The 24,650-nt window shown below is 38.5% G+C and overlaps 1 protein-coding gene across 3 annotated transcripts in view; it reads left to right on the top strand.

The window, feature by feature from the left end:
• Positions 1–24,650, top strand: part of LOC127424536 (disabled homolog 2-like) — a 46,504-nt gene that overhangs the window by 14,661 nt on the left and 7,193 nt on the right. Inside the window, exons 2-8 of one of the 3 annotated variants that reach the window (XM_051669869.1) lie at positions 2,766–2,961; positions 12,411–12,559; positions 15,598–15,696; positions 17,282–17,413; positions 17,639–17,722; positions 21,670–21,702; positions 22,237–22,299. In XM_051669869.1, coding sequence (XP_051525829.1) covers positions 2,880–2,961; positions 12,411–12,559; positions 15,598–15,696; positions 17,282–17,413; positions 17,639–17,722; positions 21,670–21,702; positions 22,237–22,299 — 642 coding nt within the window. In that variant the 5' untranslated portion in view covers positions 2,766–2,879. Of the gene's footprint in view, positions 1–2,765; positions 2,962–12,410; positions 12,560–15,597; positions 15,697–16,999; positions 17,020–17,147; positions 17,185–17,281; positions 17,414–17,638; positions 17,723–21,669; positions 21,703–22,236; positions 22,300–24,650 lie in introns of those variants that run through there. The other 2 variants (XM_051669889.1, XM_051669879.1) reach the window with 2 other exon arrangements.

The raw sequence follows: 24,650 nt of genomic DNA, 5'->3' as shown, positions 1-24,650 counted from the left end.
CAGAGGGAGAGGATAGCGATATTTGATGGTGACTGTATTCAGGCCTCGGTAGTCAATGCATGGACGAAGGCCCCCATTCTTCTTTCCTACAAAGAAGAAACCAGCAGAAGCTGGAGAAGTGGATGGTCAAATAAACCCTCTTTCTAGGGACTCCGATATGTACTCCTCCATAGCTTTAGTTTCAGGTGCAGATAAGGGGTATATTCGTCCACGTGGAGGAGAGGTGCCCGGCAGAAGGTCAATGGCACAGTCACAGGAATAGTGAGGAATAAGTTGCGTAGCCTTTGATTTGCTGAATGCCTCCTGGAGATCCGAATAATAATGTGGCAGGATCGACTTCTCCTTCTCAGTGAGGATAGTCATGGTGCTTACAGGAGGGAGAGAGATGGGTTCAGGAAGGTTGAGGCAAGACTGGAAACAGGAAGCACTCCAACGAGTGATTTGTCCATCTTTCCATGAGATTTCAGGGTTGTGAAGTCTCAGCCATGGCAGGCCAAGAACAATCAGGTTCTTAGGAGAGTGAGTGACTAGGAATTGAATCTCCTCATGATATAGGAGTCCAACTTGAAGACGAATGGTCGGGTGATCTGTTGAATCTTGCCAGAGCCCAGAGGTTGTCCATCTAGCGCTGATACATGTAAAGGAGGGACACAGGGGACAAAAGATAGATTTAGATTCGTGGCGAGACCCAGGTCAATAAAGTTACCTGCAGCCCCAGAATCTAAAATGGCAGATACATTATGTTCATTATTTAACACATGCAGAGTAACAGAAACTTCAAACTGTTCGATATGAATTAGGTTTGAAAGTTCCAAACTCACCGCCGCGTCCCCCTTCCTAGGAGGAGAGAGAAGAAAGACCCACTTGCATGGGCTCATGATAACTGGTTGTAGCGATGTCAGAGTGAAGTGTCTATAGAGGGCTGACTGGACGAAGGGCTTTGATCAGGTTATCCAGGTGCATGGCTAATTTGATATTCATCAAGCAATCTCCCCTCATCACGACATGCTAGTTCAGCTTGAAGATCAGGATTTAACCCCTGACAGAACAGTTTCAAAGTGTCCTCTACCCACACAGTTTGTGCTGCTAGAGTGCGAAAGGATAAAGAGAATTCAGCAGATCTCTTCCCCTGTTTTAAACACAATAGAAGTTCACCCGGGTCCTTACCACCCTCAGAGTGTTCAAAAACCTCCCGTAAACAAGCTAGGAAGTGAGACAAAAAGCATTTTAAAATGTTCTCATGACTCCATACTGCAGTAGCCCAGTCTAGTGCCTTTCCTGACAGCAGTGATACAATAAAGGAAACACGAGCTTCATCGTTGGGATACATTTGAGGTAGTTGAGAGAGAAAAAGCTCACATTGCAAGAGAAATCCTCAACATTTACTGTGTGATCCGTCAAACTTCTCAGGAAGCAAGTGTCGAGGATTAACAACAGCTTTAGAGTGCGATGTGCTGCTGGCAGAGTTGCTAGTGGAAACCCCCAACGGAGATACTTGCGGTTTTGGCTGCACGGATTTAAAGTTTTCTTCCGTGATAGAGGTGAGCTTGCACAGCTGCTGATGGTGACTGGTAAGCATTGCTGCTTGCATTGTAACAAGCTCGTGTAACTGTTGGAAGGCTGGTGGATCTAGGTTGGGCGAAGTCTTCTGTAGCGAAGACACCAGGGCAGTAATGTTAAGATCCATATGCAGTTTAATAAAAGTATAAACGGTACAACAAAGTAGCAAATCAAAGGGTAAAAAAAAAGCAGGCAAGGGTTCGGTACACAAGAAGACAGTCCAAGAAAGGCAAACCAAGTAAATCCAAGAGACAGAGGGGTAATCCAGTAAACAGGCAATAGGTCCAAAAACACACAAGCAGGCTGGGAAATACAATGAAAAAGCAGGAGTCAAAACACAGTGAAAACAGTAATGGTAAATAATGTTCAGAACTGCAGACTAGGCAGAACAAGACTTCGCATTGTATGTGTGTAAATAGGGAACTTAAATAGACAGAGATAATGTGAAACAGGTGGGTGAGTAATCAGTCTGAGCAGAGGGTTATGGGAAATGTAGTTCATGAAGGAAGGGTTAGTACTCTGGAGATGGCGACCTCTGGTGGCGTTCAAGAGAGATAGCAGATGCTGCCGGTGTAACATTACTGGCTATTGAATAATTCCTTTACAAGCTTGAAGCAATTTTTACAAGAGAATCACTGAAGGCCTCATTGTTTTAAAATAACATTTATTGTGTTTATTGCATATTTGCTTACAAGTGCAATTCCAAGTTAACATAGAACTGTTAATGAAGCTTTTTTCTGCTCATTTTGCTTTTTACTTAGCATGTAAGTTTTTTTAACAGGATTTCTTTTTTTTTTTCTTCTTTTTTTTTGCAATAATCACAAGGTGCTGTTTGGTTTATAATGTATTCGTTTCGTTCGTAATGTATTCCATCTATCTATATATTTGATTTACAACTTTATTGCATTTTTGCATAGATTGAAACAGAGAACATTTTGTCAGAACCTCTAGTAAATTACGTTACTTTGTTTAGCACCCTTATGTCCAGGTTTTATTTTTAAAAAAATCTTCAGAAACATGATCTTTATTCTATGCAACAAAAAAAAAATTTGTTATTCTCAATTTATCCAGAATCGTGCGACTCTAAACCGGAACAATATAGAAAGAATCTAAGACTAAATATTTTTCTTGGATTTGTAACTTTCCAGCTTCTACTAAGTCTATTTCCTATTTTGCTTTCTTTCCCGCTCTATTTTCCTATCCAGTGTGGACATTGCTGAGTGCAGCCCACTGCTGAGTCAAGCTGTGGTGCACACCTTGAAGAGTGCTGTACCCGATCCTGTCTTCACCCCAGGTTTGCACGAGGCTGGCCTCCCAACATGTCCACAGAAGTGGAAACCAGCACACCCCCAGTGGAGCAGGCACCTTTTAAAACACCCTCCAAAAAAGAAAAGAAAAAGGGTATGTAACAAGGCAGGGGCTCTCGCTCTGCACTTCTTAAATCTTGCTTTGTCAGTATACATTCTAAACCTCAAGCTTCAGATGGTTACAAAATTTTAGAACATGTGGGTCCATTATAAATGGTTTTGCAGTATACTATTGTAAGAAGGTACAAAACACTGAGAAGAAATTTCATCTTTGTGTGAGCGACCTACTTGTGTCTTCTAACATGTCATTAGGAGGATAGTGAGTGTCTCCTGGTCAGCTTTACTGTGAATCTCTGAGTGGGAGGTGCTCCCAGTGCCCATGTCCCCAGAGCACCTACAAAAACCAGGCTTGATCCACAACAAACAGGCAATGAACCTTTTCTGTGAAGTGAGACTAAGCCCTCATAAGAGTTTGCCTGAAAATACTTCTATTGTGCTCGCCACCTTCCCAGATGAAAAGGCTGCTTGTATAGAGCTTTGATTTAAGAATTTACATTGAGTTAAGAGCTGGTTAAAACAGACCATTTCATCCTTGATTTAAAGGTCAGTCTTGTATAAGGTGTTAGCCATGTTGTTCTCTGACTGTACATTTACAGTAGAAACACTAAAAATGATTTAATAGTTATGTCTTTACTTGAGTTTCTCAGTTTTCCAGTATACGTGAGTTTTTTGTTTTGTTTTTTGTCATTAATCTTAGTGGTGGAATGTTAAGCATGAGAGGGTTTTTGATTTGTTTCAGAGGGTATTGCATTAAGTCTTCTGGCATTTTTATATTTGAATATATTTTAATGTTAACCTCATGTCTTCCTCATCTGGGGGCATTTATAATGTGCACATGTGTAATGTTCTCATTTAGCCAGCTGAATATACTGTAGTACCTTTTTTTCTCTTTAGTTTTTGGAGCAGAAATAGACAGATTGCGCTTATGTTTACATCCTTAACCTCTCTATTTTACAGTCTAAAAGCTTTTAAGATAGTTTTGGATCTAATATTCATTTTAATCTGATCTTAAGGTGATAAAAAATGACACAAAAATTACATTATCTCATAATTTACTTACTCTCATGTTGTTCCATTCTTGTATGACATACTCTCTTCTGTGGAACACAAAAGAAGATGTTTTGCAGATTGTTAGGGACTGACAGCCTCAGTCACCGTTCATCTTCATTGTATGGAAAAAACTGAATGGTGACTGAGGCTGTCAATCCACAATATTCTGAATAAAATGTTAATTTTTGAGTGAACTACTCTTTTATTCACTATTTGGGGTACCCGAATGCAAAGCTGACACAGTAGTAGCAAGTATGTGCCAAATTATTAGAGCTGATGAAGTTATTTCTGAAAATTGAAAGCACTAGCTCCTCTCAATAGCACTTGAGTTCATCAAGTTCCATGTCATGTAATGTAGCTCAGCACAAAGTTGGCAAATGGCCACCTGCAGAACACTAACATCCTCCATCTAGAACTCCAGGGGCCTCTTTGACCCAATATTTCTCTGGATTTATTTTTCTAGGAACCTGGTGCACAGTGGTATTGTTTGTCTTGCCTAGCTCATTCATACCAACAGAGCGCACTAGTGATGGATTCCATTTGAGTTCTGTTTCTGTTTCCACAATACCTTCCAGCTGCGACTGCGAGGCACTCTCCAACATGTCTATTGATGAGCCTTTTCCACAAGCATGAAAACAAGCAGAATGATTTCCACAGTGTCATGCTGAGGAACCAGCAGTGATTTGGGTGATGAGAGGCATCTTGGGTTAAAGGAGGTCTTTCATAGTGATGTTTTATACATTGAAACAAAAATATATTTCTACAGCATCACGTGTGTGAACATTCAGCCACGTCGTTATAGTTAATGTATAGGCCTTTACTATGTGTGTCTTTGGCTTTTGAGTCTATTCTTGGATTTAGATTGACATGGCATAGGATACCTGCATTTTCATGCAAGTTTAAATAGGCTGTCACTTGTCAACATCTCAGCACACCTCATATCAAGAGTTCTGTCAGTATTTACCCCTAGTCAGCAATAAAGCCCTTGTGTAAGACCTTAACTGGACAGTTCACCCACAAATGAAAATCTGACATCATTTACTCACCCTAATTTTTCCAAATATTTATGACTTTCTACTTTCCTTAGAACACAAAAGGTGTTGTTGGGAAAGCTGTTAGGAAGAATGTTAGGGACCGACAATCTCAGTCACCATTCACTTTGATTGCATTTCCATACAATTAGTCAATGGTGACTGAGGCTAACATTCTGCCTAACGTTTACTTTTGTGTTCCTTCGAAGAACAAAAGCCTTGCGGGCTTTGCGGGTTAGGGACTGTATGAGGGTAAGTGATGAAGTTTCATTTTTGGGCAAACTTTTACTTTCATAGCCCTTAAACTGTGAATGACATGTTGCCACTTAGATACACATTAGTGTGTAGGGTTACAACCCCCATTTTCTTTTAATCTTGATACCTTTTTTTTTTTTAGAAATAGACTAGCTCAAAACTGTGTATATAAATAAATTATGTTAGCCCTCAGAAACACAACACAACAAATGCCTCTCTAAACTAAGCAAATACATATAATGGTATCACACTGTATGTACACGTTGGGTGGGGGTTGTAGTGGAGAAAACTCAAGCCTATTGAGTCCCTTCATAAGATGAATGTCAATGCTGTCCCTCAGCTTGGCCACAGCAGGAATGAGGCCTGGGCCTTCGCCAGACTGCTCTCAGTCTCTTTTTTGTTTCTCCACGTCTGGATTACTCCCTCTTTCTCTGCCTCTGCAATCTCAGCAGTGCAACTGGCCAAGAGGGGACATTGCCACATAGTCAGCTGAGCTCTGGTTTTGAATTCAGAGAGAAAGATTGGAGAGGATGAGTTAAGACATGAAGGCTAGAGAAAAAAAAACGGCAGTTAGAATTAGATAGAGTGATAGAGAGATACCACAAAAGATAGACCCAGGTAAGCAGGTGAGCCATGTATCAATCTGAAGCTGTTTATTTTGTGATTATGAGCAGCTGACTGTAGAGTATCCTGCATATTACATAGCTATTGTACTTACCAAATAAACAAATGAATGGACATTTAATATTGTTTTGAGTTTAAATACTTTTATTATATGAGAAATAAGAGACTGCAGAGTGATAAAGGGGAAATGAAACTAGCACTGCTATGTAGGTTGACTGAGACGATGGTCATTTATATAGTTAAGCTGTCATTATACCAAAATATTTGCCTGCAGAATGCCACAATTGACCAATCAGAATTAAGTACTCTAGAGAGAAGTGTTATAAATTCTAGGTAAATATAGTTAAATATTAATGTTAGTGGTATTTAGATATAAGCAACCTAGTCTCATAGAATGAACATTACTATAACTAAATTTTTGCTAATTGAGTTTTACGTGCTGCTTTCTACTTTTTGCTGCATTTTCCTGGTGAAATTAATACTAGATGCGCTACAACAACATGTGCGTTTTATTCACTTTCACACAAATCAAGGAAACTATGGCTGTTGATGACTTTATAAACCCTTATTTTTCGCTGTGTTACTCACACCCTGCTATGTTATTTCAAAAACTTTTACTCTAACCATTATTTAAAAAATGATACATTTTAACGCTTGTATTACAGAGCCGCCTATATTTACACACATATTCCAACATTATTAGCTTCTGCGGTAGCTAACCTCATGGAGTGTTGGTCTGTAGACTCGGAGACCCAGCTTCAAGCCCAGCCAAGGACGCTCGGAGTGAATGTGCAGCGAAAGTACAGTGCCTTAGAAGTGACAAAAAAAATGACATGGTTGCTTCAGTAAATGTGCTTTTCACATCAGATTTGCTTATAAAACACTATCGGTTAGGCTTAGGCGTTGGTTAAGGGTTCACCTCTCATTTATCTTTTAGGACACTATTGGTTAGGTTTAGGGTAATGTTTTGGGTTAGGGAGGTACGTTTTACTCATTAAAACATTCATCCAATATTCACCTTAAAAACACGACACCATTTCACTCGCTTTTGACACGCCCCACTGGACAATTCACTGGGAAACTGCAGCAAAATGTGTAATGAAGCATGTAATTTTGGTTTGCAAAAATGTTGCCATTGTCTCATACATTTCATGAGATCAGTCTGGATATAACATAAGAAAGAACAACAACTTACAGACAAGAGATAAGTTGCTTCCAAGAGAGGAGGACTGAAGTCACGTCTCAATCAGCTCCGTAGTTCAGTTGTCAGGGCAGTGATCAGTGAGGTGGTTATTTCTAGGGCTGTCACAATCGCAAAATCGTTCCCGCACACTGAAACGTTCGCTCCTTAAAAATTCCCAGAAATGTCGTCATGTCTTCTTTAGTCTTTCAAGTCATTAGAAGCTGAGCACAAGTGTAAAACAATGAAGTCAAAGCCTTATTTTCTCTTTAAAAGAAATGTTATATGTAATGTCTTTTATCCATAATGACAATGAAAGGAAAACAATTTTTTGAATATTATAGTTTTTAGAAGGTTAAAAATAGACTCCTTTATATTTTTATTTCTTTAGGTCATTTATCTTTTAAAATAACAGTGGACGTTTGTATATCTGCAAAGAAAATATATGACAGTGTCATTTATATAGCGATGTTGCTGATTAGTACCAGCTAATGCACAAGCTTGTGGTGTCGCAGGTGATTGAGTCATGCTGTAAGTGTCCCAGTGTTTAGTGGATGAACACCCTTGCCAATGCCCGACTTTGTGTTCATGATACACTGATTCATGACATAGGGAGCTAGAGGGCGGTTTGAGACACACCGTTCATGAACTTTAAAAATCAGCATGACACAAATCCAAAAAACACAAATTCAATGCTAAAACTCAGCCAGACAGACATATTGAAACATTGATTGGGAGGAACAGATAAAACCACATAAGCAAATCAGTGGCTCTCTGACGCACTTTATGTTCACTGTAATAAGTCCTTTGGGTCTTTTTGCACCATTGAGCAGTCACTATTTTGTATTACATTTCCAGTGATTCCGAGATTCAGAGGCTTAAACACTGCTAGAGATAACACGGACTCTCAGTCAGCTGGTCTCATCAGTCCATCTGAATGGCTTCAATCATTCCCTTCAGCACCCATATTTATGTCATTGAATCATTTCACAAACCTGAGAATTTAGAGATTTTCAAAAACAGAATAATAGCTGCAATTGTGATGCCATGTTTTTTACAAAACATTTGCTGGTAGTGAACTGTTATCAGTTAATTATATGGAGCGATAAATATAAAATGGTTAAATGACAGGGGCTTGTCCTGCCCTACATAATGGGCACTTAATTCACTGTTTCGTGTACAAGTAAAGAATCAACCTGCAACACAGTCCATAAATGACTTGAGAGAAATCTGTGGGTAGTTATTATTCTGCTAATGTTTAGAAGTAGCATTTAGCCATAAAAAAAATAAAATAACCATATAATTGTCAGGGTTGTGAAGGGAAGAGGCAAGAGAGTGAGGATCCAAATGCAGAACTTTAATTAAAAGCAAAATAAGGGGATACAACATAGGAATCATATGAAGGTAACACAAACTCAACAGTAGTATGCTGGTAACTAAAGCACTACTCACAAACAAGAACTGACACTGGAACAAGGAACAAGAGGATATATTCCATAGGGCTAACAAGGAGACAAGGAACACCTGGAATACAATTAGAGCAAAGGATAGGAAGACAGACATAAGAGGAAGACACAAAACTTCAAACTAAGAGTCTCTTATAAATTTCAAAGTAAGAGTCCTTGGGTGGAAAACACAAGAATGACGTGACAATAATAAGTCTGATGTGTCTTCACAGTGTAAAAAATAACCTGAAATTGTTACTTCAAGTATCTATTACTACCTGATTTATTCCTTGCAATTAGTGTAGTTGGTGTAACCTAATGTAGCAATGTTGATTCAGACATTTTAAATAATACTTTTGACTCAAATCAAACCAGTTAACCACATGAAGCACATCTTTGGGTTCCCAACATATTTTTCAGTGCTATGCTTCAAGGTGATCAAGGTGAACAAAACAGTTGAACTGTTTTATCAAGCTGTTTGGCTGTAAATATTAAATGATTCCTCCTTTTACAAATCTTTGAACACAAGGTTGTGGCAACATACACTGTTTTGCAAAAGCTTCCAAAAAGATTACAAAGGGCCCTGTTTTAAGAGTGCTAAGTGCAGCGCTATGCCATAAGTCATACATGCAAAGTCTGTGGGTATGGCCATCAAGTTTTGGTATTTTCATGCAAGAATGCACTAAGTCTTGGCGCAAGTGGGTTTGGCAAAATTATACCCACTAATGTTCTGGGTTAAGAGCAATTTACTGTAATTCGGAGGTTCTTCTCTGGTTATTGAACCATTTGCATCTTATTATAAATTTAATTTCCTGTCAAGCACCAGCGATACAGAGACAGAGCACATTCATATAAAGTTGGTAGTGTAAATGGACTGTATGCAATGACTTAGAAGAATAAAAATATGGACTTTCTTTTGTGCATTAACTGTGTGCTTGAATGTCAGGCATATTTCTGACAGTGACACACTCCTTTTATACGCATGGAAAATGTGGTTCTCGTCAGGATTTGGATTTATGCTCCGTTAAATTATAGAGAATGTAAATATTATTAATCATTTTCATATACTGACACAAATTATGGCTAGGATTAACAGTGATTGGATCTGAACACACTTCACTTCTACCGGTCGATTTTGAAAAATAATATTTATTGAAACACAACAAAAATGTAACCAAAAATATTTTTAAATTCAAATTACACTTCAAACAAAACAAAAATATAATCAAAATAATGAAGTGGTAAAAAAAAAAAATCATACCAAATCCAAACATTTTACTCTCTCCAACTTCTTCCACCAGCCCCTTTTGCAGTGACTTAAAAATCTCTCTACGTGAAAGAAGGATGATTTTCCAGGGGTGATGGCGGGAGGTGTGGCGCATAAGCTTTTGCTTGATGCAGATTATATTTTATTATTAATCTCCGACCATACTAGATCTCTGCCTTGCCTCCACAGAATTATTAATTCCTTTTCTAAGTTCTCAGGATACAGAGTGAATTGGTCTAAATCCGAAGCTTTGGCTCTGACAGTGTACTGGCCGGTAACGGCTTTTCAGCCGGGTGTCTTCCAGTAGCCCAAACAGGGCATTAAGTATTTGGGTATTTTATTCCCAGCAAATTTGTGTGATTTAGTTAGAGTTAATTTTGACCCTTTAATAAAAAAGGTTTGAGCGATGTGGGTAGATTGGCTTCATTACATTTATCTATGACTGGGAAGGTTAATGTTCTCAAAATGAATTGTATTCCAAAATTCAACTACCTGCTACAGCCTCTCCCTATAGATGTGCCCCTCTCTTATTTCAAGCAATTTGATAGCATAGCGAAGTACTTCATTTGGAATGGTAAACATCCCAGATTACATTTCAGTAAGTTACATAGGCCGATTGACAAAGGTGGGCTAGGCCTATCCAAGATTTTTTTTTATTATTATGCGTTCGGTCTCAGACATTTGGCTCAATGGACGCTTCCACCTGAGAGAGCCCCTCCCTGGTTTTGTATTGAACAGGAAGTTCTTGCCCCTATTTCGGCATTACAAAGCCTTTCTATCAAACTAACCGGAGAAGTTAAGTTACACCCCGTTATCTCGCATTTGCACTCGGTAGTGTTTAATTCAGACATTTAGTTGAATGGGGCCTCGGGCATATGGCTGAACCCAAAATTATGTATTAATAAGTCCCCTTTCTGCTGGACAGAGTGGATTGTGAGGGAGGTTAATACGCTCTGTGACTTTTTTGAGAGTGGAGTGTTGGGATCCTTTGAAAATATGGATCAACATTTTGGGATTCCCAGGTCTCAGTTCTTTAGGTATTTACAACTGTGCCACCTGCTCTGTACTATTTTTGGGAGTAGCACACACCCCCCTAAAGCAGCAGATACACCGGGAGTGGCGATTACTGCTTTTGAAAAAGGTAATGTGGCATCAGTGTATTACTCCCTGCTAATACAGAGTCTGGGGGACGGAGCTTCGGCTTCTCTCAAGAGATTACGGGAGAAAGATTTAAACTTAATATTGGAGGAGGGAGTGTGGGCTAGGATTCTAAAAAACATCAAGTCTACATCTAGAGATGCAAGGGTGCCTAATGCAATTTAAGATTTTACATTGATTCTGTTGGACCCCCTCTAGATTGTATAGGCTTGGTCTTAAATAGACACACCCACCTGCTGGCGATGCCAATCAGAAGATGGGGACACAACCCATGTTTTTTGGTGGTGTGTTAAGATCCAAGAATTTTGGTTGAGGGTTCAGAGTATTATGTGTGACGTATTGGGCACTCAAATTTAATTTTGCCCCAGACTCTGTATTTTAGGCGATGGGGCGGTCATTAATATAGGGGATAAATACATAAAGAATTGGGTCCTGGCCAGTGTTATGATCAGCAGACGGGTTATTCTTAGGGGATGGAAGTTGGCTTGAGCGCCCTCATTTCGAGAGTGGTACACGGAGGTGGGCAGGGTAGCAGCATTTGAGGAGATGTCATATAGAAGGCTGGGCAATCTGGGCTTATTTGATAAAAAATGGGGCAGATATTTCACCTTTTTGGAAGGCTCTCGGGGAGGGGCAGTGGAGATGGATCTGTAGTTTAAAATGTGTGCGTGCAATTTTGTTGTTTTTTGAAAGTGTACTTTTTATGTTTTTGTTTTTTGTTTGTTGTGTTGTGTGTGTTTTTTGTTTTTTTTAAGTTTCTAAATATTTATGACCACTGGGGTGCGTATTTGTGTAGAGGAAATGTTCGGAGGGAAGGGTTTAATTTTATATAATTTTATTCCGAATTTTCTGTTATGTTTATTTAATTTGTTGAATGAAATCAATAAACATTGTTAATAATAATAAAAAAAAAAATCTCTCTACGACAACAGGTGGAAAAATAATACAAATATAACAAAATAATAATAACTGAAAAATAAACCATGACCTAAATTTTTTTTATACAAATTTCATAAATATTTGCTTCATAAAACAGCAAAACAGTGATCGTCATGGACATAATTTTGATGGTCCATTATATTTTCAAAGTTTGGATATGAACTTTATTACCATCTGCTGTTGGAATCTCCAAACTGCAAATGCAGGAAGTTTAGACTTTGCCCTACAAACAGACCTGCTTTGGAAAGGTCTTAGTGCAATAACCTATTTTTCAGGAAAATAGCTAATTGCACTTAGAATTAGCGCTCTCACGAAAATTGGATTAGACATTGCAAAAAAAAAAAAAAGTCTTAGCACTGTGTTTTACGCACTCATGAAAACAGAGCCCTAAATATTTTTTTTCCAGAGGAATTTGATATAAAGAATGCTAAAAATGTTCTACTATCAACCTTCAAGAGACTTATGGCGCTAGGCCTAAAGAAACTCAGACATATAATGTTTTTGTTTTCTTTTTTTTATCTGTTTTTTTCACAGCTGCAGCAAGCCCAGAGAAAACAGATGAGTTCCTACTAGCCAGGTTCAAAGGGAATGGAGTTCGCTACAAAGCCAAGTTGATTGGTGTAGATGATGTACCTGAAGCAAGAGGAGACAAGATGAGCCAAGACTCCATGATGAAACTGAAGGTCAGTGAAACGTAATGTATGTCTGTGTTTTAGTAAACACTTCATACACTGCCTGGCCAAAAAAAAAGTCACTGTTTGGATTTAAAAAAGCTGATACTTAAGAGCCTATGATTGGATCATTATTGCAGTGATTAATATGTTTCAGCGGGCAACAATTCTTTTAACCCTAACTGATGCAGTATGTAGCTTCTCATTTCTTAAGCAACCATGTCGGAAGACATATCCCGTGGTCGTGGAAGATTTGTTACTGTGTTTCAGAAGGGGTAAATTATTGGCCTGCATCAAACAAAGAAAACAACTAAGGAGATTGCTGAAATCACTGGAATTGGATTAAGAACTCTCCAATGCTTAGTCATTAAGTCACAGGACTTAATGACTACAGACCTGCCGCTCTCACATCTGTGGTCATGAAGTCGTTTGAGAGACTGGTTTTGGCCTACCTAAAGGACATCACTGGACCCCCTTGAGTTTGCTTACCGAGCAAACAGGTCTGTGGATGATGCTGTCAATATGGGACTGCATTATATCCTGCAACATCTCGACAGACCTGGGACTTATGCAAGGATCCTATTTGTGGACTTCAGTTCAGCCTTCAATACCTTCATGCCTGATCTTCTCTCAACCAAACTGACCCAGCTCTCCGTGCCCACCCCAATCTGTGGATGGATCACCAGCTTTCTGACAGATAGGCAGCAGCTAGTGAGACTGGGGAAACTCACATCCGGAACCCTCACTATTAGCACTGGTGCTCCTCAGGGATGCGTTCTCTCTCCACTGCTCTTCTCCTTGTACACAAATGACTGCACTGCAAAAGACCCCACTGTCAAGCTCCTGAAGTTTGCAGATGACACCACGGTCATCTGCCTCATCCGCGATGGTGATGAGTCTGCAAACAGATGGGAGGTTGATCAGCTAGCTGTCTGGTGTGGTCACAACAAACTTGAGCTGAACACGCTCAAAACAATGGAGAAGATAGTGGACTTAAGGAGAAATTCCCCCGCTCTCCTCCCCTCACCACCCTGAACAGCACTGTTGCAGCAGTGGAGTCATTCAGGTTCCTGGGCTCTACCATCTCTCAGGACCTGAAGTGGGACACCCACATAGACTCCATTGTGAAGGAGGCTCAGCAGACGCTGTACTTCCTTCACCAGCTGAGGAAGTCCAACCTGCCACAGGAGCTGCTGACACAATTCTACTCGGTCTGTCCTTTGTACATCGATAACTGTCTGGTTTGGTTCAGCCACCAAATCAGACAGAAGGAAACTACAGCGGACAGTCAGGACTGCTGAGAGGATTATCTGTGCCCCCCTGCCCACCCTCCAAGACCTGTACATATCCAGAGTGAGGAAATGTGCAGGTAGAATCACTCTGGACCCCACACACTCTGCCCACTACCTCTTTGAACTGTTGCCCTCTGGCCGGCGCTACAGAGCACTGAGCACTGAGCACCAGGACATCCAGGCACAAGACACATACATTGCACATGTACATACGCCATTCTGTTATATGTCCTATTATTTGTATGTCTATTTATACTCTTACCTTGTTTTATATTCTGTATCTCACTGTAATGTTCTGTGTGCACTTGTTTCTCCTATCACCAAAACAAATTCCTTGTGTACGTGAGAACACTTGGCAGTAAAGCTCATTTTGATTCTGACTCTGATTAAAACCTGGAAGGATAGTGGTGAACCATCAGCTTCGCGGAAGAAATGTGGTCGGAAAAAAGGTTGAATGATCGTGATCGGAGATCACTAAAACGCTTGGTCACATCATAAAAAATCAACAGTAGAACTCACGGCTATGTTTAATAGTGAAAGTAAGAGCATTTCCACATGCACAATGTGACAAGAACTGAACAGCTGTGTGACCACATGAATGTCACTTGTTAGTGAGGCTAATTGGAAAAAATTACTTCAGTTTGCTAGGGAGCATAAAGATTGGACTGTGGAGCAATGGAAATAGCTCACGTGGTCTGATGAGTTCAGATTTACCCTATTCCAAAGCGATGGGCACGTCAGGGTAAGAAGGGAAGCGCATGAAGTGATGGACCCATCATGCATAGTGCCGACTGTACAAGCCTCTGGAGGCAATGTTATGATCTGGGGTTTCTTCAGTTGGTGAGGTCTAGGCTCAATAACGTTATGCAGCAATAAAATGAAGTCAGCTGACTACCTGAATGTACTGAATGACCAGATTATCCCATCAATGGATTTTTTTTTTTGTGAGGAATCATTTTCACACATGAATTGGCCACCACAGAGTCCTGACCTTAACCCCTTTGAAAGTCTTTGGGATGTGCTGGAGAAGGCTTTACAGAGTGGTTCGACTCTCCTGTCATCAATACAAGATCTCGGCCAAAAATTTAATTAAATGTTGTGACGTTGCATAAGTTTGTCGAAACAATGCCACTATAAATGTAAGGCTTAATCAAAGCTAAAGGCGGTCCAACGAAATATTAGAGTATGCTACTTTTTTTGGCCAGGCAGTGTACTTTCCATTTTAGGTGGCATCCAGTAGCCTAATGGCAGGCACAATCCCCCTGGATTAAGTCAGGTCAGTTTTATTTGTAACACACTTTTCAAAATACATGCTATATCAAAGCTTTATAGAAAATAGTACCTTTATGTCCTCAGTAAGTAAGCAAAATACAACTCTGGGAAGAAAAATATCACTAAGATGATTTGGATTTTTAAAGAAAAATAACCAAGACTCAGCAGGGGAAGCCCATTCTTCTCTGGCTGCCACATATTTAAATAAATGTTCATGATCCAACTTATAAGTAGCTACTTCTTTTAACCGAGATCTTCTTTCATTTATAATTGTTCATACACTTCAATTACTATCATTATCTCAATGTTTATCTTTGTACTGCACAGTCATGCTAACCCCCTCAAGAGCCCTGACTCAATTCAAACAATTGTTTATAGACAGATTTATTTAGCAGCCACAGGACACTGACCACACCCTAAATCAAGAAGTCAAAAATTATTTTTGTTTATTAAGTGATTAAAAACCTATTGTCTCTGTAATGACAGGGCAAGGCAGCAGCTGCTCGCTCTCAGGGCAAACACAAGCAAAGAGTTTGGGTGAACATCTCTCTCTCAGGAATCACTGTTACAGATGAGAAAACAGGGGTGAGTTTCTCTCACTCATTAATAATTGTCACATCAGTCTAAGTAAAGACAAGAATGAAAATTCAGTCATTATTTACTCAACCTCATGGTTCTGAACCTGCATGACTTTCCTATTGTATGGAAATGAGATATTGCGATATTCTTTAAAGCTGCACTACGTAACTTTGTGCTCTCTAACGACATCAGTGGTTGAAACTTAAAATTGCAAGCAATTTGCTGAAGAACACTAAACGTGAGTCATGTTTCAGCACTGCTCTTCTGGCGGATGAATCTCATTATTTGAGCTTACCTTGACATTGCCTGTGTGTGATCATGACTGGAGATATTCAGAGCCGGAGTCACAATGTGCTATTTTTATGTTGATATAATGTAATACGATTAAACATTTAAAAATATTAATTGCTATGATGAAGATAAACGACATTCGTATTCACATATTTTGAATGAATGAATTTTACACTTATAGTGCTTTTCTGACACTATACTCAAAGTGCTTTTAAATAGAGAACAGGGTATAACAGTATTACCAGTTTATTTTACAATTATTATTGAAGTGTTTTATCTGCTATTAATGTTTGTATTGTACTACACATCAATTTAAGAGGTGATACTCATGATATAGCTGATAAGAATTAAATAGAAGACTTTATTATTTTTATATTATATTGTACAGCCTCAGTTAATAATGCAAGTGAACTGTAATACTATAATAGTATGTCCATGCAATGTTCACAATAACACAGTAAACTAAAAACATAAAACAAGCCAAGGATTCAATAATGATGGGGATAAAATATACTTTATTAAACATGACTTTAATATGCTTATAAATGCAATATAACAGTTACAAGAAGTCAATTTCAGAAGTCATAAATATTAATAAACATGCCACAGTAACTTCTCCCGACAACGTAGATACATTGCGATTGGTTAATACACAAGTATTGTTCGATTCATACAAGCATGACAAGCAATTTTATCTTCAGCAACCCTACCAGACAACATATCCAAGCATTAAAACAGGTAAACAACTTCGCCAAACGGATAACAGATAAACATCCATCCAGACTGTTGTGATGCTGTCCCGAACCGTGTGAGTGTGACTTGACTGAACTGTAGTTTCTTCTTTTTAATGGCTACTCGCAAACTAAAACTGTGCATTACCATCATCTACTGTTTACATGGGAATGAGACAGCCAGTTCTTCTTTCATATTTTCACGGACATGATGTAATGACACAAGGATGTGTGCCAAATCGGACCCAACAGCTCAAAATACATTTTTTTTTTTTTTTTATAGGCTTACAGTAGTTAATCGGGTTAGGTAAGAACATTGTTTTGAACACTGATTGTTTATGTACTCAATCAATAATGGCAATTTGTTCATTTTTAACCAAAAAAATCTTACATAGTGCAGCTTTAAAATACCGTATATCCTTTTGTGTTCCGCAGAAGAAAGAGAGTCATATGGGTTTGAAACGACATGAGGGTGAGTAAATGATGACAGAATTTCCATTTTCGGGTGAAGTATCTTTTTAATATATCTTATATACAGTATGTATTGTTGTTGGTTTTGATTTCCTCAGGCTACAATACTGGAGCATGCTGTGAATAAGATCTCCTTCATTGCACGAGATGTTACTGACGGCAGAGCGTTTGGCTATGTGTGTGGTGCAGAGGGCCAGCACCAGTTCTTCGCCATTAAAACTGCACAGCAGGTCCATTGAGATTTTATAGAGCATTGCTCTTTCCTTTTTCACACATTCATGCCTTGGGCACACAAACTCTCTTGTTCTTTCCATTATCTCTCTCTTTCTGTAGTTCTCATTCACATTTCCCAGTAGTTCATAAATACACACAAAACACATCCTTGAACAACAAACATTAACTCTTAAACCTTTTGGAAACATGCTGTTTCACACACTGTTTGTGTTTCCACTCAGGCGGAGCCTCTTGTTATTGACCTGAAGGATCTTTTTCAGTTAATCTTCAAAATGAAGAAAAAAGAAGTTGAAGGTTCCAAGAAGGTAAACGACCCCTGCAAAATAAATGTAAACCCTGCTGACAAGACCAGCATGCTATTCCCATGGTAGTCTAGGCTGGTTTGTGCTGGTTAGTGCTAGTTTGATCCTGGTCTATCTGGTGGACCAGCATAGCCATGTTGTTCACCAGCAAAACATGCTGGTTAACCAAGAAAGTTGTTCTGATTAAGCTTGTCAAAAAGCCTTGTTAGAACACCAGCACCACTGTTGTGGACCAGCATTGAAAACAAAACATATGCTGATGACTAGCTATGCTGTTTTCCCGGTTTTTAGCAGGGAAAATAGACCCATTCGGATATGAGCCATTCAGTATCACTTAATTACTCAAACATTTATTTATACCACATTAGTGTATTAATTTATACCACATTAATGTGTGCCCATTATTTTCTAGCTCACTTGAAAATTGCCATATAGTGTGAGTTTCTGTACATCTGTGTTTTAGTGTTTTTCAATCTCTTGATGGGTAGCTTGCAGCTTAAAGGCCGAAATATACTCTACCCCAGTATGTGAATGCAGATACATTCTAGCTAGGCAAGCTCTATTCTGTGCGTTATTGCATTCCAAAATATGTCAGACCGCAATTCATAACACAGTGCAAGTACTCGTTACATTCTTAACATTGCCGCAAGGGGCGCTATAGTGGACATTAGTGTGAACTGTTTGTTTTTATGGTAAGTTTTCTCTTTCAAGCCAACTACTGCCATGGTGGAGCAACAGTTTGAATAAAATATTGCTGAGCAAGTAAGGTAAAGTTAATATACTGTTTTTATAGCAGCTTACCTGAATAATGATAATGCATCCAGTTTAATGGCACAGACTTTTGAAGGTAACTCTATTGCCCCCTTGAGTACTGAGATTTGTCACCACCACAGTAAAGCAAGAACACATGTTAAAGAAATAGTTAGCCCAAAATTGATAATTCTCTCATCATTTACTCACCCATGTGTCATCTCAAACTCGTATGACTTTCTTTCTTCTTGAATTAAATAAAGTGTTGGAGGTGGGTATTGACATATATTAAATAAAACAGCTGCAGAATGTATATATCATATTGTTTTTGCCAGTGCAACCTACAGCTCTGGAAAACAATTAAGACACCACTGCAAAATTATCAGTTTATCTGGATTTAGTATTTATAGGTATGTGTTTGAGTAAATGTAACATTTTTGTTGTATTCTATAAAGTACTGACAACATTTCTCCCAAATTCCAAAAAAAAAAATATTGTTATTTAGAGCATTTATTTGCAGAAAATGACAACTGGTCAAAATAACAAAAAATATGCAGTGTTTTCAGACCTCGAATAATGCAAAGAAAACAAGTTTTTATTCATTTTTTAACAACACAATACTAATATTTTAAGTTAGGAAGAGTTCAGAAATCAGTATTTGGTGGAATAACCCTGATTTTCAATCACAGCTTCATGCGTCTTGGCATGCTCTCTATCAGTCTTTCACATTGCTGTTGGGTGACTTTATGCCACTCCTGGTGCAAAAATTCAAGCAGCTCGGCTTTTTTTGGGCTTGTGGTGATCCATCTAGGGCTGGGCGATAGGACGATGTTATCGGATATCAATGATGTCTTACAAAGATCCCGATGCTGACACTCATTGAAAGACAATGATTGACAGTATCGGGAAATGGCAAAATCATTGATCTGGGAAGTCACCAAATATAAAACAGTGGCCAGGGTGTGAAACTAGCACCCGCCACCCGCAAAATGCGACGAGGCTGAATCCAGTTCGCAAGCTTATTGTCCAAATGTATTTCAAGCATGGGTCATTTTGCTCATCTAACCACAACAGTCAGGTGACCTGTAAGACGTCTCGGAGTGACACATGACAACAAATGCTGTTAGCCACAAAGACACGTGCTTGAAGAAATGCACTTTATAATATTTTTAAGAACAGACAAAAGAAAAGCCATCAATGCTTGTGTCTGATTCACTGTTTGCTCAGAGGCGTACAGCGTGAGCCTGTCTCATGGAACACGCACATGTAATGAGTTTTCACTCTTTTTATCTCTGTTTCATTTGTCTGAAAACTGTTTGCAAGAATAATGTAGTCTATGAGAATGCTGCAAATGATCTCAGGAGGTGCAGAGTTTAGTTCGCTTTATTTCCACGTGGTTAGCATGCATTGTGAACACAGCTCTGCAGGTTCAGTAATATATATCTTTGTATTAAACAAAGACAAAAGTGATTAAATCATAAAGTAATACAAGACACGTTCACCTTGAACCTAAAATTGAGTACTATTTTCTTTTCTTTAGGCAGCATTAACTGTATTACCAAAACGCAATACAAACACAAATTCAATAAGAACACGCATTTGCCAGCATTATTTTGGGAACACAAGGGAATTTATTAGGCTAATTTATTTTGATTATCATTGTCTTTACATTTATAATTGTCTTTAGTTCTTAATCTGTAGGCTATTAGTAATTTTCCACCTTGTGTCATTGACGGATACTTGCGTGATGGCAAATGGAGCCGTTGGAGAAGGTAAATGTTTAAATAAGTTGGTTAAATAAGATTTTTTAATCACTTCGTTATTTTATTGCTTTTTTTTTCTTTTTTTTTTCTTTTTTATTTAAAGTGAAATTTGAATTTTGAGATGTCTTTTATGTTTTTCGTGTTTCAACAAATTAATTAAATTTTTAAAGCAAAAATTTTTTACTGACCCTCGGCAAAGGGGTTGACGATGTAATCGTATATCGCGATAATTTTTAAGGCGATTATCGATAAAATAATTTTTACATATCGCCCAGCCCTACATCCATCTTCTGCTTGATCACATTCCAGAGGCTTTCAATGGGGTTCAGGTCTAAAGATTGGGCTGGCCATGACAGGGTCTTGATCTGGTGGTCCTCCATCAACACCTTGATTTACCTGGCTGTTTGGCATAAAGCATTTTCCTGTTGGAAAAAACAATCCTCAGAGTTGGGGAACATTGTCAGAGCAGAAGGAAGCAAGTTTTCTTCCAGGATAACCTTGTACGTGGCTTGATTCATGCATCCTTCACAAAGATGAATGACCCCGATTCCAGCCTTGCTGAAGCACCCCCAGATCATCACCGATCCTCCACCTGGTCGTCTAATGGTTAGACGGAGACCTGGAGAGGTCTACAAGCCACAGTGTCTCGCACCCACTGTGAAATTTGGTGAAGGATCGGTGATGATCTGGGGTGCTTCAGCAAGGCTGGAATCGGGCAGATTGGTCTTTGTGAAGGACGCATGAATCAAACAATGTACAAGGTTATCGTGGAAGAGAACTTGCTTCCTTCTGCTCTGACAATGTTCCCCAACTCTGAGGATTGGTTTTTCCAGCAGGACAATGCTCCATGCCACACAGCCAGGTCAATCAAGACCCTGTCATGGCCAGCCCAATCTCCAGACCTGAACCCCATTGAAAACCTCTGGAATGTGATTAAGAGGAAGATGGATGGCCACAAGCCATCAAACAAAGCCGAGCTGCTTTAATTTTTGCACCAGGAGTGGCATAATGTCACCCAACAGCAATGTGAAAGACAGGTAGAGAGCATGACAAGACACATGAAAGCTGTGATTGAAAATCAGGGTTATTCCACCAAATACTGATTTCTGAACTCTTCCTAAGTTAAAACGTTAGTATTGTGTTGTTTAAAAATGAATATTAACTTTCTTTGCATTATTCGAGGTCTGAAAACACTGCATCTTTTTTGTTATTTTGACCAGTTGTCATTTTCTGCAAATAAATGCTCTAAATGACAATATTTTCATTTGGAATTTGGGAGAAATATTGTCAGTACTTTATAAAATAAAACAAAAATGTTCATCTTACACAAACACATACCTATACATAAAAAATCCTGAGAAACTGATCATTTTGCAGTGGTCACTTAATTTTTTCCAGAGCTGTATATCTCAATTACTGTCAATCTTTCCCCCACAGAATGGCACTGAAGCCTTACACAGTGACAGAAAAGTGAGTAGGCATTATTTCATCATATGGTTACTAAGAATACATTGCGATGTAGTTTACATCTACCAACCAGATGGTCAACAGAGCTCTCAACCCCCTGTGAAAGACTTTTTTTAGTGACCACTATCCTGAAGTCTCCACATTCACTGTAACATATGTCAGTAGAATTCTCTTTCTTTCTCTGGCCTGGTTCATAATGCCCCCTGCTGGGTTGTCTTCATGTTGTGTTCAGAAACACCACACTGCACTTAAACTACTCTCCTCAGGGGGCAAAAGCTAATGAAGTTAGCAGACAGGAAATCTCTGAGATGCATCACATAGCAGCTTCGGCTATTCTTACTCCACTCCTTTTACTCACAGTCTTTGAAAAAACAGAATTCTCCTCATTCTCTCCACTCCTCAGTTCCTTTCATTTATCTGCCTTCTGTGTTTTGGCAACTTAGTATGAATAGCTCTTCTCTTTGATGTTTGGTTGCTCTGACTCTGTCTGGCACAGAGTTAGTCTGCTCAGGTTCATGTTTTTCAACTCTGTTACAGGGTGTTGAACAGCTGGACTTGTTTGGAGACATGTCAACCCCACCTGACTTAAACTCTCCCTCGGTAAGACCTTTGGGCAAGACTAAACAGAATCAGTCAATGCATATTGATGTTACAAGACTGTATATATACTAATACAGGTTTTTTTTTTAAAGACATTTTAACTCAAAAGTCTGCTTATTAATGTTTTGTATGTACAGTGACATTCTACTTTATTGCATACTCTGCTGTATTACATTTACATTAATGCATTTGACAGATGCTTTACCCAAAGCAACTTGCAGTGGTTTTAGCAGTATGTGTGTATTCCCTGGGAATTGAATCTTTAACCTTGGCATTGCTAGTGCAATACTCTTCCAGTTAGGCTACAACAACATGTTTTAATTGAGTGTAAAGCACAAAAAGGCACACTAACATTATTTAAAGGGATAGTTCACACAAAAATGAAAATGCTGTCATTTACTCACCCTCATGTTGTTCCAAACATGTATGACCTTCTATCTTCTGTGAAATGAAAAAGGAGATGTTAAGAAGATTGATAGCCTCAGTAACCATTGAGCACATTTACATGCATGATCTTATGCTGATTATGCTTTAAGGAATATTTCACCCAAAAATACAAAAAAAATCACTCATCATTTACTCACTTTCATTCCTGATGTGTTTGAAATTCTTTCTTCTGCAGAACACAAATAAAGATTTTTAATACAGGAATGTGGGCATGGTGGGTAGCATTGTTGCCTCACAGCAAAAAGGTCCTGGGTTTGAGTCCCAGCTCAACTGGGCCTTTCTGTGTGGAGTTTGCATGTTCTCCCCATGTTTGCATGGATTTGATTTTTGATAGTGATCAGCATATCGATGTGCATGTTAACACGCTGACTGTATAGAAAAAAGATGCAATTAAAGTAAATGTTAACTGAGGCTGTCATTCTGCCTAATATCTCCTTTTGTGTTCCACAAAAAAAGAAAGTCATACAGGTTTGAAACAACATGAGAGTCCACTGTATAATCTATTATACAGTGAATACACCAACTCGTTTACCAGACCAAAGTAACATTATCCAAATGAGACACAGTATTACACTTTTTGAAAGAGACTAGTGCCATTCAGACATCATAACCTCTCATATCCTGCTTTTTGTCCTTGTTTGGCCTCTGGTTGTGTTCTCACAAAGTGCCTGATTAACCTCAAATGAAGAAAAGGTGGTCATGAGGACCTGGGCACAGGCCAATAAAAATAACAAGCACAAGAAATTCAACAAGGCTTAGTTGTTGGGTGAGGAATTGCTCACTAGAGGTGCTTTTAGGCCGTATGAGGCAGGTTTTTCCTCTATATGATGGATTCTAATGCCTCTGAAACTGTTGACTGTGCTGCATGTGAGGTATATGTTTTTGCAAGTAACCACAGAACGAATTCATCTTTCTACAGAAAATACAAGAAGAAATCAGTCTCTGTTAGCATACATTGTTATTTTTTGCTTGATGTTTACATTCATTTAATAATATTATAGACACTTTTAATTAGGTTTTTTTTTAGAAATGATGTTGATGCATTGTTCTGTTCTTTTGTTAAACACTGCAATGGCTGTGAGAGATCAAGTTAAGGTAATGTCAAGTAAAAAAAAATATATATATATATATATATATATATATATATATATATATATATATATATATATATATATATAACAATTGTGACATTCATTCATCCATTTTGTATCCATCAATTATGTGTGGTAACATTTGAACAATAACACGCGTAGTTGTTTAAATAATTTTTTACATGCCTTTTTTAAATCTATAAATTCCAAACCAATTGGTACCTCCCACACAAATAAAATGTGCCCCAGCGATCTGTATACAATGATTTAAAAAAAATATATGTACTGGCTAGAATGAACATTGGTCAAGGAAAAGCATTGGTCCAAATGTGTGGGAGTCCTATTTATTAGGCTACACAGCATCTACCTATGGAGCAAGTTTATTGTACTTCATGCATGACTTCACTTCATGTACAGTTGAAGCCAGAAGTTTATATACACCTTAGTCAAATACATTTAAACTCAGTTTTTCACAATTCATGACATTTAATTGTAGAAAACATTCACTGTCTTAGGTCAGTTAGGATCACTACTTTATTTTAAGAATGTGAAATGTCAGAATAATAGTAGAGAGAATGATTTATTTCAGCTTTTATTTCTTTCATCACATTCCCAGTGGGTCAGAAGTTTACATAGACTTTGTTAGTATTTGGTAGCATTGCCTTTAAATTGTTTAACTTGGGTCAAATGTTTTGGGTAGCCTTCCACAAGCTTCTCACAATAAGTTGCTAGAATTTTGGCCCATTCCTCCAGACAGAACTGGTGTAACTGGTTTGTAGGCCTCCTTGCTCGCACACGCTTTTTCAGTTCTGC

This window comes from Myxocyprinus asiaticus, chromosome 3, assembly GCF_019703515.2.
Source record: "Myxocyprinus asiaticus isolate MX2 ecotype Aquarium Trade chromosome 3, UBuf_Myxa_2, whole genome shotgun sequence".
Lineage (NCBI taxonomy): Eukaryota > Metazoa > Chordata > Actinopteri > Cypriniformes > Catostomidae > Myxocyprinus > Myxocyprinus asiaticus.
Note: the sequence above shows the minus strand (reverse complement) of the source record. Positions and strands in the feature narration are given on the sequence as shown.